This window comes from Solea solea, chromosome 17, assembly GCF_958295425.1.
Source record: "Solea solea chromosome 17, fSolSol10.1, whole genome shotgun sequence".
NCBI lineage: Eukaryota > Metazoa > Chordata > Actinopteri > Pleuronectiformes > Soleidae > Solea > Solea solea.
Genome location: NC_081150.1, coordinates 18,795,343 through 18,811,173, shown reverse-complemented (window position 1 = coordinate 18,811,173; position 15,831 = coordinate 18,795,343). Strand labels below are relative to the sequence as shown.

The window sequence follows — 15,831 nt, the reverse complement described above, 5'->3', positions numbered from 1 at the left end:
TCTTTCTATAAAATACTCAGCGATGTTTAATTCTGAAAACTTCTAACTACTCTGTGAAGTTGCCGTGCATCGGGGGAAACATATTAGCAACGGAAACGGGCTTCATTACATAATAATCCGAGTCAGGCTGATATTATCATCATACATCATGTTTCATAGGAGTTGGAAAGGGGCCGTGACAAGGCCCCGGGGCCAAGCTGTCTTATTTAGTCATGGAAATGGGTCTGCTAGAGGAGCAGTCATCTAAAACCTATTTACCCGTCTGTGGCACAGACACGAGGGATGGATAGAGCGAGAGAAACAGAGAGAGAGAGAGAAAGACTAACATGGTGGGGGAGTTGAACAGGCTAATTTCATGATTAGTATTCACTCTGCCGAGTTTCTCCGTCTCCCTACATTTATGTACGATAAATACTCGTGATGAAACAGCGGAGGAGAAATTGAATTTGCACAAAGTTGATTGAATCCCCTCATTAAATATAGGATGGTGGTCATTAGAACGAGCCAGTAAATCTTCTACAATGTATAATGAAAGATGTGCAATTTTTTCACCCCCTTCACAAGGTTTCCAACCTCGAATAAAAAGTTGTGTGTGCTTTTCGAATTAGGGAAGAAGGGAATTGGAGTTGAATGAATCGATTACTAATGACGCTTTTCCCTTATACAGTTCTAGCACTACTTGTTATCAGGCTAGTGACTTGTGAAGCAGTTGTTTTCGGTGTAACTGGATCATTAGAATCGGTTGATCAAAAACATTTGTTCACAGAATCGTTCAGTACTTCCTGCATGACCGGAGCACAGACTCCGTGTGACACAGTCACTGAACTGAAATACCACTGAGCGGGTTGTGATTTGCCGGCTTTCAGCAGTGCTGTCGCTAAATACACCAGACTCCTCTGTTAAATATTGAAATTTTAGACATTTCTTTTGCTAAATGTTGGAGATTAAGTCTTTTTAACCGATCTAAAGTTCGACATTGTTTGCTTTGATTCTTGTGTCGTGCTCATTACTCTTCCAGTGAAGACACTCTGACCAATCAGTGGCCGGCAGTCTGTTGACGTCACATTTTGGTATCAGCTCAGCTCGATTGGAACCTCACTGGAGCAAGTACTAAAAAAGTACCAGGCACCAGATACTATCACTAATAGAAAAGCAGAAAATAATTGAGTAAAGTGGAAGTAGTGCTAGAAGTGTATAATGGAAAAGCGTCATTACTTATTAGTAAATTCATTGCCAACTATTGAGTTCTCAGATTGTTCAGATTCTTAAATCTGAGTATTATATAGTAGTAGTAGTATAATAATGAAAAATATTACCACCTCTACCTCACCCCTACTCTCTTTTTCTCTATCCTCTATCACCCAATTTTCCTTTCACCACAACCGGCCTAGGCAAATGCCAGAGCTCTGGCTCTGTTGAGAACTATCTTCCTGTTAAAAGGTTCATTGTGTGAACTGTTGGGTTTTCTCTTATCTCTATAAAACTGTAAGGTCTCTGCCTAACCATGTAAAGAGCCTTGAGATTTGATCGTTAAAAATAAATAATTTTGTTTTTGGGAACATCATCATTTTGAGGTTTGGGAAACGCTGATCAACATGTTTTATATATTTCTTTTTACATTTTATGGAGCAATTAATCGATCAATTGACAAAATAATTGACAGATTCAAATATTCACTATTATCCATCAAATATTTTAATATTCTTAAATTCAGTGCATGAGAGCTAGTGAAAGTAATGCAGGGTTCACATTGTGTTGAGCGAAGGGGAAGTACAAAAACTAAACGCTTGCTGCTGCTGCTGCCACCTTGTGGTAATAGATGCAATTCAAATTATGTAGTCATTGGTGTAGAGAGATTTATTTTACTAAATGCAATCATTGATAAAACATTTGTTTTGTTTTGTTTGTTTCGTATCGAATATAATGTGAATAGTCACAGCAACTGATTGACTTTCATAATCAAGTGAATAATTGAATACTCAAGCCCATCCCTTCATTACACATATTATTGTTATTTTGATACACTGTTTGGATTTGCTGTCGATTTTAATCTCCAACATAAACAGGGGCGGGGGGGATAACCTGTTGTTTAATATACCAGAGTGTTCTAGAAATCAATTTTTTTAACAAGGTAAGTTAAAGTATATTGATTCACATTAAAACAGCTGACAGTCAGCAGTAGAAATCATATTTTATTTATATATACTATACAGATAAAAAAAATCCAGTTTGTGGCTTCAAACTTCAACATAAAAGCATTAATATGTGAATGTGGTCAGCATGCGATAAAAATGTCAACACGTCAATGTCAAGCTAACCGCATAAATAAGCCTCTGCTCCACCGATGATGAAAGTACACACTTAGCCATTAGCATTTCGCTGCTACAGAGGCAGATCCCCTCAAGAGTCCAGAAGAGCAGAGATAAAGGAAGAGACAGGGGTTTGTCGATTTGCCAAACACACGTTGGCTGGACGTGTTTGCCGACACGTCAGCTGTAACTGATTGTTATTGGATGCCTTTATAGGTCAGTGTTGTGTTTACAGCAATTTTTTATTGCTCTTAAATCAAGAATAAAAAAAAAAAAATAGACAGGATATTTCCCGTTTCATTTCCTCTCCTTTCATAATGAATTTGAGTTAACTTCATGATGAACATGTATGTTATTGTTAATAGAAAGTAGTAGCGGAAAAATAATATTATTATTATGTTTCTCTTCTGATGAGGAATGAAAAACATTTGGAGGCTTTGATATTGAACTGATGCTTTTAAAACGTGTCAAATACATCCATTCTGTCATGTTTGTTTATTTAACGGCCAGTTACTATAAATCGTTTGTCACTAAAACTTTATTTTTTCATAAATAAGTTAATCACTTTAGTGTTTTGATGACCTGTTTTAAATATATATCATAAAGAGATGTGACTGATGATTATTTTCATAATACATTTTTTCAAAGCACTTATTTGGTCTGTGGTTGATCAGTGTTTAACAATCTCGGACATGATGATGTTCTCAAATGTCTTGTTTTATCTACAAATCAAAAATGATTCAGTTTTGATTTGTTTATTTATGGAGCAATAGGAACACTCAACTGCCCTAATTCAATATTAAGTTTATACATTCATTTATTGAATGTATACTGTGTATAAAATGTAGATTGGAGAGACAGACTATTTGTGTTGTTCAATAACTGGTTCCCGAGGTTAAGCAATTTTTTTGTATCGTTTGTTATTATTACATTGTATCAGATGGAGTAGAAATAAAATCAAATATGAACATGATGAATAAAACCAAATTACAACATTATAAACTGTCCAGGGGTGTCACACTCAAATGTCCCAATCTGTCCACTAGGGGGCCAGTCGAGTGAAAAAGTCCAACTTGTTTCGGAAGGGGTGGGCAATATGAGCTTAAAATTACTGTATATCACAACATTACATGACATAAAAATATATGATCATAGCTATTTCTCAGAATTTCAAAATAAAAGTACCTGTTATGGTGATGCTATGGAGCGATATATAGTTCGCAAAAAAAAATCGATTTTAACTTGCTAAAAAAAAAAAGCTTAAAAAAACAATAACCCATGTGTGATTGTTTCACCTTTTTTAGGAGATTCAGATGTTGGCAAAGACGCCGTCCTTGCCGACTCAGCCGAGTTCAACCAGGTGGCAGGAAGACAACAACAACAACATAGATTAGATAAAAACCGCAGGTACAGCGTACGTGACTTTCACCTTGGTGTCGAGAGAGCGGTCTTATTAACAGTCCAGGCACAGGGTGACTCTCTCACACATGAAGGCCGGCTTGTCTTATTCAAGAGCTCGCAACAGCACACATACACCAACCACCCACTACACACAAACACACACACACCAGGGGCTGGAAAACAAATAATCTCACCATACGGATTTAATTAGGTCAAGAAGAGAAGGAAAGAGATCTGAACAAATTAAAAATCCAATTCCCTATTTTATTAATCCAGTCAGTCAGAATAAATAAGTATTAATTATTGGCACAAACACATAATAGCACCTGCAGCGGAAAACACGCACAACGTTAATTAATCTGAGGTTGCGAGTCAAGAAAAGTGACAGAAATGTGTTTGTTTTTTTAAACATGAACTGCAGTCGCTCTCTTCATCCTTTCACACAATTAAGAGGAAACCAAAGGAAGAGCAGATTAAATATGACCGTGGTGTTTTACAGGGCTTACTGGCTTGTATTGATCCTCTGCCGCTGGCAAATGTGCCGTCGTGGCAGAGCCGTGTGGTCGTCCGCGTTAGCTCCGTGTCCAGCTTTTAAACCGACAAAGCCTACGAAAGCATCAAACGGTTCCCACAGTATTTGCAGTATCTGCGGGGGGGGGTTGAGAAAGAGCAGGAGCCGCTTTTTTTCAGGAAACGAATGTGAGAAACGGAGACAGCTGCGACAGAAAGAATAAGACGCCCGTACATCACAGCACTCATCAGCGGTGCGGACACAGCAAGGACCAGTGAGCCTCGCAAACGGAATAGAAATATATGATAAAGCTGACATTTAGAGGCAGCCATAGATGGATGACTAAGTGACAGCCAATTTGGCTGCTAATCTAAAGGCCAAGGCTGCTGGTGGCAGGGACAAGAGATCAATCCCCTTGTGTGTGAGTGAGTGAGTGTGTATGTGCATGTGTGTTCTCGCTCTCTCTCACTCACCAAATAGATTGCTGGAGTGGCCTTGCTTGGAGACGGGCCGGAGCTCATTGGAACCCCAGGCGTAGTGCCGGTAGCTGTCCCACGCATGCTTCATCATCTGACAGGGAAGAAGAGAAGAGGGGGGAGGGGAGGGGATGAGAGAGGGAAAGAAAAAATAAAGAGAGTTAAAGATGACAATCTTTTATTTTCGCCGCCACAGCACAGTAGTTGCGAGTCATTTTGAATCTCAAATGATAGAAAAGGGCAAGAAACAGAATTTCTACTGCTTTATTCTCCACATTAGGGTCATCGGGGAGGAAGCTAGAGTCAATCCCAGCTGATATAGGGCGAAAGGCGAGGGACAACATGGACAGAGACGCTCACGATCAATTTAGTGTGTCTAATTAACCTAACCCCTATACCAGTGGTCAGCAATTGGTGGCTCGTGGACCAAAACTGGCCTGCCAGCATCAGTTTCTGGCCCCAGAAGATGACAAGCCTTATCTTCACAAAAAAGTAGATTTTCATATCGAGCTCAGAGCTTTTATTCTGAAAAAATATCAGAATTTATCCAAATAGATTCTGTTGCTAGAATTGACAGTTAACCTAAACAAAATGTTTGGTTTGAAAAATAAAAATAAAAACACTGCTGGTGTCATGGACACAGCCAGGTTTGGGGAGTTAACCTTAAAGTAACTACTTGTCACATACGTATGTTGGACTCAAAAAAGAAGAAGAAGAAGAAGCAGCAGTAATTCTTAACACTGAAAAGATGCACAGTAAATATTAACAGCGTCATGTGTCTCACAAACATTTGTCTTCGTAACGACCTGCTGGTTAAAGACAACGTGCACATTACTGTTAGCTTAAGACAGCAAACGTGGGTTTCTGTTTGCGGCTGAAGACGTTGTGAGACACTTTTTGTGGCCATGTTTTGGCCCAAATATTCAATTGCTTTAAAAGAAAATTGGCCCTCAACCGCATTTACTTGCTGCTGCCTGCCCGTTACTGTGGGAGGAAGCAAAGTACCCGGAAAGAACTCCACACAAAAAGGCCCTCAGTCTAATTGGGATTCAAACTGGTGACTTTCTTGGTGCGAGGCAACAATGCCAGCCACAACACCCCAGAATTACCCCAACAATAGTCTTTTTCATCCTTAAAAAGTTTTCTGTAAATACATACAACCCGAGTCAAAATGCTGTAGAATATATGCCAGACCTGTAAGTGCCGCTGTAACTACACCAATAACTGAAGAAGAAGAAGATGTGGAGCATGCGGCAAAAAGCTTGCGTGCTGTGTGCAAAGTCCAAACACAAGAAAAAGAAGAAGACAGCGATTACGACGAGGCTATGATGTCATCAAAAGGAAGTTCTGGTGAACGTTTGTACGGAATTTCAAAGTTTTCCCTTATGATGTTTTTGAGATATTAACATAAACAGTGATTCCCAAACAAACGTCTGCTTTATCAATTCAAAATAACGGTTGGAAGTGTGTTGCTAAACAAAAAGGGTGGCAAACACACTGCATCCAACAACACTGCAATTCATTTATTGATTATTTGATTAGCCAACTATTCTGATAGTCCATCAGCTTCTTACATGTGAAGACTTTCTGGTTTCTTTTGTCACCGTATGCAAAGAAATCGGAATATCCTCACGTCTGTGAACTAAATGATTTTGGTTTGAAGGCAAAACCAAACATTTCAGGTTGGACTTCATTAATAAGATTTGCAGCCTACGGCCACATCTGTCTCTGGCACAAATGTATTAATAAAAGAGAGAAGAAATAAAACAAACACATCCGTCTCATTACTATAGTTTATAGACAGTTGCAGATATAAATGTGTTTGCCATGACCGACAGTGTTGTCTTAGCGATGTTATTCCGTACATCAGGTGCCAAATGACCTTTGCAAAATGTCTGTCAGACAATTATGATGATGATCGATCACCTCGTCTCGGCTGATGAAAACAAAACCTGCCGGTGAACGGACACACTGCCCGTTTCCTCAGCAGGAGCGATGACGGGGGAGGGGGGGGCTTCATCTCATTTTAATCTGGCATTGGCTGAAGACCAGTTTACTATAGTACCTCGTAAGTGTGGGCGGAGTCATCATAGCAAGGCGACGCACAAAAACCGGTGACTAGCGACTTGTAAAGCAGTTGTTTTCAACGGAACTGAATCCTTAGAATCAATTGATTAAAGGGCATTTAGTTCACAGAATCGTTCAGTACTTCCTGTCCCTGAACTGAAATACAGCTGAACGGGATGTGATTGGCCTCGCGATGGCAGGCTTTCAGCAGTGCTGTTGCTAAATACACCAGATTCCTCCGTTAAGTATTGAGATTTTAGATATTTCCTTTGCTAAATGTTGGGAGGATTTTTAAGCCTTTTCTAACTGATCTACAGTTCAGCATTGATCTCTTTAATCATTGTGTCTAACGCCGCACTTGTGACTCTTCAGTGATGACACTCAGAGGCCGGCAGTCTGTCAACGTCACATTTTAGTATCGGCTCAGTTCACTTGAAACCTCGTCAGAGCTTCTAAAAAAAACAGCCGTGCTGGAACTGGGTAGCGGAAAAGCACCAATTTGCTACTACGGTGTCAAAACATCTGCCGACAAATGGGGTTTTAGCCCCGAATAACATTCATGCTAACATGGTTGCTACGTGACGGGGTGATACATCAGCTTTTATCAACTGTGCAATAGTGGGCGGGTGAATTCAAGGGGGGTAGGGAGAGTCTTGGAAGATGACCCAAGTTCCGGACATCCTGCAGTGTTGACTACTCAGTGATGGATGGCAGATGTTTGATGGTTCATCAGACAGTCAATGCTATAACCATCTCCTGTAAAGAACTAGAGAACCATTAGCACAAGGAACTTGGCGTGTCGAAGGTTTCCGCTCTGTGGATGCCATGATTTTTGACCCCTGATCAAAACCACACCAGGCTGGTCTTGTCCAAGGAGAACTTGACATTTTGAAGCAGATCCAACTGGTTTTCTAACCCAGGATGAGTGTTTGGTCCACCACTTCAAGCCAGAGACAAATAGGCAGTGGAAATATCTGCTTTTATGACTATCACGATGACCACTTCTATACCAAGGCCATCCAAGCAGACTGCAGGGGAGACTGTGTTGACTGTGCCTTTGAATTTTGTCAGCCCACCCTCGTACGGAGACAAAGCTTAAACACCTCTCACACAAGCAGTCAGTCAAGTGACTCCACATAATTTTCTCCACATAAAGCTCCAAGCACAAAACACAAAAGCCAAGAAAATCTTCATGTGAGTGGTGGTTGGTTCACAGGGTTGGGAGAAAAATCAACTTTCTGATATTTCCATTTGCGTGATTGCAGAAACAGAAGTTTAAGTTTAAGAAAGTAGTATTAAATAGCAGTTCACTTTTTGCCAGTGCCATGTGGTTATTCTCCATCTTGTAAATATTTACCTGAGGCTTAACTTTGGCAAATCTAATCGCAATAACATATTTTATCCAGATCACTTAGCCCTAGTTTCTGTTTTGCTCACTGCAGTAAAGATACAAACGCTCGTATTACACAGATACAAGTATTTATATCATACATATTCAATCATAATAAACAGAGTTGTTACAGTACAGAATAATCCTTTGTTTCGCAAATTAATCTGCCAGTTTACCTGGTGGGTACGACAGAAACAACACATAATGTGGGATCAATATTCATGTAAATGACAAGTTCCAGACAATAATCTGTACATTCCGGCTTCAACACGTCTAAAATCAATGAAGGGCTGGTTCCCCATTTTTGGCTCACTTAACGGAAGATTTCTGACAAACTCTACACTGGATGATGAATTTGTATTTATTTATTTTCTTAAAAAGGGCACATGTGCAGAGCAGGTGCACAGATGCTAATGAAAACACTCGAAAAAAGGAGGAACAATGAGGAGGAAATGTGCATGAATTACCTCATATTTCATGCTTTTCCCACAGAACAGACACTAATAGATTCCATTACGTCGGGGAATATGGCAGACAATAGTGCAGAGGGACAGCGAGGGGAGGCTTAATGAGCTCACTCACCTCTCAGTCACCATCTGCATCTCTCACTGTCGCACAAACACACACTCATTACAAACGTACAGTGCACATCACTCATTTAAAACTCTGATCACTCCAGTGTGGCTTTAACCTCCCCGCACACACGTGCCCTCTGAACACGGCGCGTTCATGCCCACAAACACGGGCGATAAAAAAGCCGCTTCATTTGCATAACATAGGCCGCACATCAAAGAGACAGCTAGCGATAGCTCCCCTCCACTTAGACCCACTAATTAAAGCCAGCGAGGCTGCTAATTACTGCCCCTGTATGGACGTCGCAGGAAGACGGCCACTCAAATTATTCGTGTTCTGCTGCAGGTGCTGCACGACAATTCCTACGCTGATCCCAGATATGTCCAAGAACGCCAAGCTAAAAATACTTAGTAATGAGTGATTAAAAAAGGAAACAATGTCACCATTAAATATGTGTGTGTGTGTGTACACAAACTGTGTTTGTGCTTCTAATGGAGGCAAACATTGACCTGCACCTTATTCCTGTTTGCATAATCACGTGCGCCTACGTTCTGCGCTGGTGCGCCAAACTGAACGTTGGTGTCGCCATGCCAGGAGCAATAAAGGTTATCCAAATTTGATTTTGTAATTACATAGAAAAGCCTCTCCCTCCTGTCATCACGTAACCACAGTGACTGCAGATGTGGAACCGGGCGAACACTTCCTGAGACTGTTATTAGAAACAACAGTCAACAGTTCCAGGCGTTCTGTAATCCAGCGTGTAAATAAAAGTGTGGCTCGCAAAAAAAAAAACAAACATGCCTGCGTGTTAATGCTCATGATCCCCGTGTGTTGGATCTAATTGGATTACCTGCTGGGGATTTTCTAGGTTGACCGCTGTTATTAGGAGCCGATGACTACGAGCTATTTCAGACACACAATAGCTCGGTGCTAATTGGCTCCGTGTCTAAGGCGCTGTGGTTTTCTAGGGCACGTTGATCTGATCTCGAGTACACACACACACACACACACACACACACGCTGACGCAGGCTGCAGGCTGTGTGTGAGGTGTTAACGTCACCTCCTTCACCTCTTCTATCACCCGCCTATACGTCACCTCCGCACCTATTGATCGACCTCAGACATGAATTAATAACTGTGCTTGTCTGCAGACGTCCAGGTACAGTCCGTGTGAGGGTGTCCAGACCCTACGGGGGTGGGGGGGGGGGGGAGTTCGTGAAGAATCCTCGCCTGGGTGAATCCAGTCCAGAGTCTGCCAGGGATTTGGTTTCTCTCTGCAGTCACATCTGGCGAGGACGCAGTTGTGGCAAACTACAGAATGCTCACAAACAGGTTGATTTTTCGTCCGGCGTGCTAAGCTCAACCTTTATGACTTTTCAGCTTGAATATTTTCTGGTTTCCTTGTGCCACTGAATAAAAGGAAGTCATTGAAAGTGAATCATTCTGGTTTGTGGACACATTTCAAGGTTTGGGGAAACTGTTTATCAACATTTTCCGACATTTTATGGACTAAACAACTAATCGATTAATCAAGAAAACACGTGACAGATTTCTTGCGGCATTAGTTTTAAGTCCTTTTTGATTTGGTCATCTTGCTAAAAATATCAGATATTGCATATTTGCGATCTTTTGATAATTTGGCATTGATAAAACTTCATTTCCTTTCACTCGAAAGTTACATTTTCTTGACCCTTTTCAGATTATCTGCTTCTAGAGCTATTACTTTTGATCAATAGGTTATTAATCAATCACTAAATTAACTGTCAATGAAACTATTTTTTTTTCTTTTGTTTTCTTAAAGAATTAAAACAAGTTTTATGATTTCTCTGCTTCTTAAATGTGATTTTTTTTCTAGTTATTTGGTTTTAAAACTGAATGACTTTGGTTTGTGGACAAAATAAGACATTTGAGGAAATCATCATTTACAGGTTTAGGGTTTAGGGTCGAACACACATATTGTATCAGGTGGAAGAAAAAATAAAGTAAGCTTAATATATGGGCCAAAAAAATCAAATCTGCATCAATTATCAGCCATAGAAATATATATATCACCCTGCCTTACATACAGTACTGAAGGAGCGCTACAGCAGAAACTTTTGTTTTATGACTTCAGGGGGGAGCTGCATGACGGAGTGGAGCCCTTTCCAAGTTTAGCAGGTGCTAACTGGGCAGCATGATAAATAGCATTTCACTGGCATTAGGTTAAATGCAGCGTGTGTGTGTGTGTGTTTGTGTGTGTGTGTGTGTGTGTGTGTGTGTGCTGGCAGTACAACAATAAGGTGCGAGTGAGATGTAAGCGACAGCAGATGAGCACAGACGTTAGCGACGGTCCACCGAGGGCTCCTCCGTTTTAAACGTCCCCCAAAATGAAAAGGTGGCATTGATCCACCAGCGTGTGTGTGTGTGTGTGTGTGTGTGTGTGCACGCTTTACTTTACTGCCGCTAACCCTCCGAGCGATGATGGCTAATCATTAACTGCTGTTCAAAGATCGCGGGGTTAATGACCCTGTTTGCTCCAGGGTGTCTCAAGTAATCTGTAATTGAGGGGAATGTGTGTAAAGCAGCAGGAAAAATGTGTGTGTGGGTGTGTGTGTGTGTTTTCCCACAGGAGCAAACTGAATGCCACGATCGTCTGTGGAGAAACATATGTGTGTAAAACCTTTGTGTGTGAAAGGAGAGAGGAGAAAGGAGGAGGTTGGTGAGGTGACAACATGGCTGCCGGGCTGATAAGGACATCAGTGAGTTAGCTGACATGTGGATCCCACACATACACACACACACAATCAACACATGTGTCTACCAGAGAGAGAAAGAAAGAAAGAAAGAAAGTAAGAAAGAAAGAAAGGAAGAAAGAAAGAAAGAAAGAAAGAAAGAAAGAAAGAAGCGTCCTCCCCGGTGAGCATGTGGTGAAGAGCAGATGCTTCGCTGCGTCTCTCGCTGCCATTTCACTGAAGGTCACAGAGAAACTGACAAAAATCAGGACGAACAGACTAAATAAAAGTCCATAAAGTCTGTTTATAAAGTAAACACGGAATAATTAATAGGGAAAAAGTTCAACAGCAAACAAACCACAACAGATAAGAGACATATTTACGTGGCCTGTGATGTTGATGGAAGAGACCGAAGAGGACGCTTGAGTCTGAGCGAACGAAATAGTTTTTCCCCTTTGAAGTTGAATCAGTTGCACGAACATGAAAAGGGAAGTCAATGAAAGAAAAAAAGAAGTCTAATCGGATTTATTGATTTGACTTTGAAGTGTGCGAGTGTTAGCTCTCCATCATGTTGGGGAGGAAAAAAACAAAGTTATAAAGAGAAGAAAGCGGCTATTGCTGACAAGTATTGTTTTGCTTTGATATTTAATGAGTAGATGCATTTTAATTTGAAAGCAGTAAACATATACTGTATGTGTGTTTTTCAGATTTTTCAGCTTCTTAAATGTGAATGTTTTCTGGTTTCTTCACTCCACATCACAAAGAAATCAGTAGAACTGAATCTGAGAGTCAGAATTTCCAGGTTCGGTGAACACTGATCAACATTTTTCAACATTTTACGAAGCAAACAAGTACTCGATTAACCGAGATAATAATTAGATACTCAACGCTATGCTATCAGTATTAGGACTGTTTAGTACTTGAAATATCCCTCCAACAACAATAAACCTTAAGGAGAGAGGAAAGCAGATATTAGATATATAACTAAACTTTAAACTGTTGCGCAGTTATGGGGCCAACAAGTTCAACACAAAAAGAGTCAATATCAATAAGTGTGATAAATATCAGATGAAGAGTTTTCCAATGCGTTAAGGAAAAGTCAAAATAATTTTAATGGTCGATAATTGTTAGCAATGTCAATGAGACTCTTTATTGAAACTGTGGAGCTGAACAAAGTTGTCTATTTTGGTACTTTTACATTAAAGAGTTCTAGCACGGCTCACCTGGACTCTACTCATTCGTGTTTTTTTACTTTCTCATCAGTGATAGTACCTGGTACTTTTTTAGTGCCTGCTCTGGTGAGGTTCCAAGCGAGATTAGCCGATACTACAATGTGACGTCTACAGACTGCCGGGGACACTGATTGGTCAGAGAGTTTCATCACTGGAAGAGTCATGACTGCAAAGTCCGACGCAAGAATCAAACCTGACGTTTTTAAAAACTGGCAAGAGCCAATATCTTCATAATCTCGCTTTTGCTATTCCAATCTCTGCTGAGAATGACAAACGTGACAACAGATGCTTGCTACTCCACTAACTCCAGTTAGCTGTTAGTGCCACAAGAGCAGCTAAGTCCGCAGATTTGTTTTGTTACTTTTGTCATCCATGCTGTGGAACCAGAAACACGGATTTCCTGTTGCTTTGGTGTCATAACTTTTGCATTTTAGCTTATTTGTGTCCTCTATTTTGAAGCAAAAATAACAGTTACGGTTGTGTTCTTCTCGTGAGCAAAGAGCGCATGGATGCAGACCAAGATGTGCGCACAGTGCCCTCTGTGTAAGTACTTCAAATAGTCTGATGCGTATCTAGGCTCTAGCCAACAAAAGTAATTTCATTGCAGCGTTGCGTGAGAATTTTATTGATATGTAGTACACTTTTTATATATATATATATATATATATATATATATATATATATATATATATATATACACATATTATCTTACAATCTCTACTTTAGTTTTAGGAAAGTAATCTTTGCTGGAACAATATGAGAAAGCTGAGACAAAAGAAGTTAAGGGAACTGATGAGTCCTTTGATTTCACCAAAAGTATAACTGACAACAGCTCAATACGTGTGAAAACGCGGCAGAAACATGGGTTCGTTTATTTGGTCGCAGCAGAGTTGTTTACCAGGCATGTCTTAATCTCTGCCTGTACATCGACCCTCTCTGTGGGAATTAAAGAATCCATGTGCACCTCTCTTATAAATATTACTTCATCTCTTTCATCCCTATCTCTGAGTGCAGAGAGCCAGTGCTGCTACTTCACATAGACAAATGGATGGATGCAGATACACACACACACACAGAGATCCTTTATGGGAATAAATGAGATTGCATTAAACATTCACTATGATCAAGTTGGCAGAAACAAGCATCAAAAGAATGAAGCTTCGAGGACTCATGTGAATTACACAGCCCTAATGTATTTCTCACACAGAGACGGGGAAATAAACTGGAAACCTCAAGGATGGATGGAGGGACATGTCACAAGGTTTAACAGATTAAACATCATGAAATAGAAACAACACTTTTTGAAACGTGCCCGGCCCTGAGGCTGCATTTATATTGGCGAGGAGGCTGCGAGAGTCTCTGCACCGCATTATACCAACTCTACCACGGGAAAACTGCTCAAAGGCTTGGGGGAAAAGAAAAGTTTATGTGGAAAAAAACACATGGGGAAATGAGATAAGAGAGCTAATCAAGCCAAACAAATTAGGTTTGAGGGTTACATACAGTGAATGATGGCTTCATTCACTAACTTCAATCTTCCTTCAAAAGTGCTCAGGTGACGTCAGCCACTGTGTCTCGTTTTCTATGAACCGCCATGTTGGCAGGCAAAAAAGCAGCAAAAATCAACCCGTGACGAGTTCACTGCACACTTTAGATCCACGGAGATTGTCCCGATATATCACATGACATGACAGAGTGAATATATCTGATCCTTATAATGCCCCCATGGCTTTTTTTACGAGTTTAGGAACAGCCAGAGAGGACATTATTCCAGACCTGCAGTGTCCCGACATCTTCCACTTCCTAATTAACTTCCCTTCATATTACTCCAGAGAGTCACTGAAAGTTTACAAGAGCCTGGAGGGGAACAAATGGTCGAGATCTGGCTCTGTGGCGAACATTCAACTCTGGAGTCTACCGGCTAAAGACAGTGTTGTTGTCACTGGACGGATTATAAGTGGTGTGTTACATAGCATGACGTTATTATATTATAAAGCAATGAGCAGTGTGTTGTTAATAATTGCTGTGCTAACATAAACATTGCTATGCAGACAATCAACTATGCAGAGTAGCTCTTGGCAAATGTCTGAGAACATGATTTACCCGGAGCGAACTATGAACACTTGCGGGTTCCCAATGCTTCCGTCTTCTTCTGCTCACTGTAAACGCGTTTCATGGCCACCGTCTCTCAGGATCTGGTAGAATGTTCTCCCTTTACGTTATCCAGTCTCCAACTGTTCTGGCAACAACATCTAGTACCATGGTTTTCAAACGTTTTATACCAGGTACCACCTGTATTTCTGATTATCCTCCAAGTACTACCAGAGGAAGCTTGCGTACCACCGGAGGAAGCTTGAGCACCACCAGAGGAAGCTCATGTACCACCAGAGGAAGCTCGCATACCACCGTACCAGAGAACCATGGCTCTAGTACAGTATATTCATCTCTAGACGTGAACAGCGTCGATCCCTGCCAGAGGATGTTACCATGGTTGTGTGTGACGCCAGCTACTGGAGCTCTATTGGACAATCCTAGCTGCCAATCACAATGTGTCCACACCCCAATACATACTTTGCTTTATTGTCTGTTTGACTCTTAATGGGACCACAATTTAGAAACTTGAGAAGTATGGTCATATGGTTTTCTCACAGACTTAGACACACAAATGGGGTCACCATGCAGGCACGTCTGTATTGGCTCAACTTGCCAATCCTGCTATACAGTCTATGGTTATACCATAACAAGCATGCAGGGAGCACAAAACAGGAGTGCAAATGTCTTGGACCCAAAATGCCGGCAACAACACTATTATCACCATAATTACTACAACTCAAAATGTCCATCGTTAGAATAAGTCTTTCAGACACAGGCACAAAAGCAACAGCAGGTGCATTCTGTTCCCCTCGTATGCACAAGTGTGGCATGCAAATGAGTCGAGGTACAAATAATTACAATTTCAAATATAATAGCCAGTAAATCCAGGTGGAACAATGTCCTCAGTGAGCTGCAGCTCAATGAGGTGGGGGAACATCGGTGTTCTCTGTACCTGCTGTTAGTGGTGGCGCCAAAACATTCTGCAGAAGTGGAAATCTGTGTGTCTGTGTGTGCCACGAGAGGGGAAACTAAATCCGAGCTTTCCAAACAAATGACGAGGTAATAA

The 15,831-nt window shown here is 40.9% G+C and overlaps 1 protein-coding gene across 1 annotated transcript in view; it reads right to left on the bottom strand.

Annotated features, from left to right (window-relative positions):
* Positions 1-15,831, bottom strand: part of man1a1 (mannosidase, alpha, class 1A, member 1) — a 136,534-nt gene that overhangs the window by 92,925 nt on the left and 27,778 nt on the right. Inside the window, exon 2 of the mRNA XM_058613170.1 lies at positions 4,695-4,791. Within this exon, the coding sequence (XP_058469153.1) occupies positions 4,695-4,791 (97 nt within the window). The remainder of the gene's footprint in view (positions 1-4,694; positions 4,792-15,831) is intronic.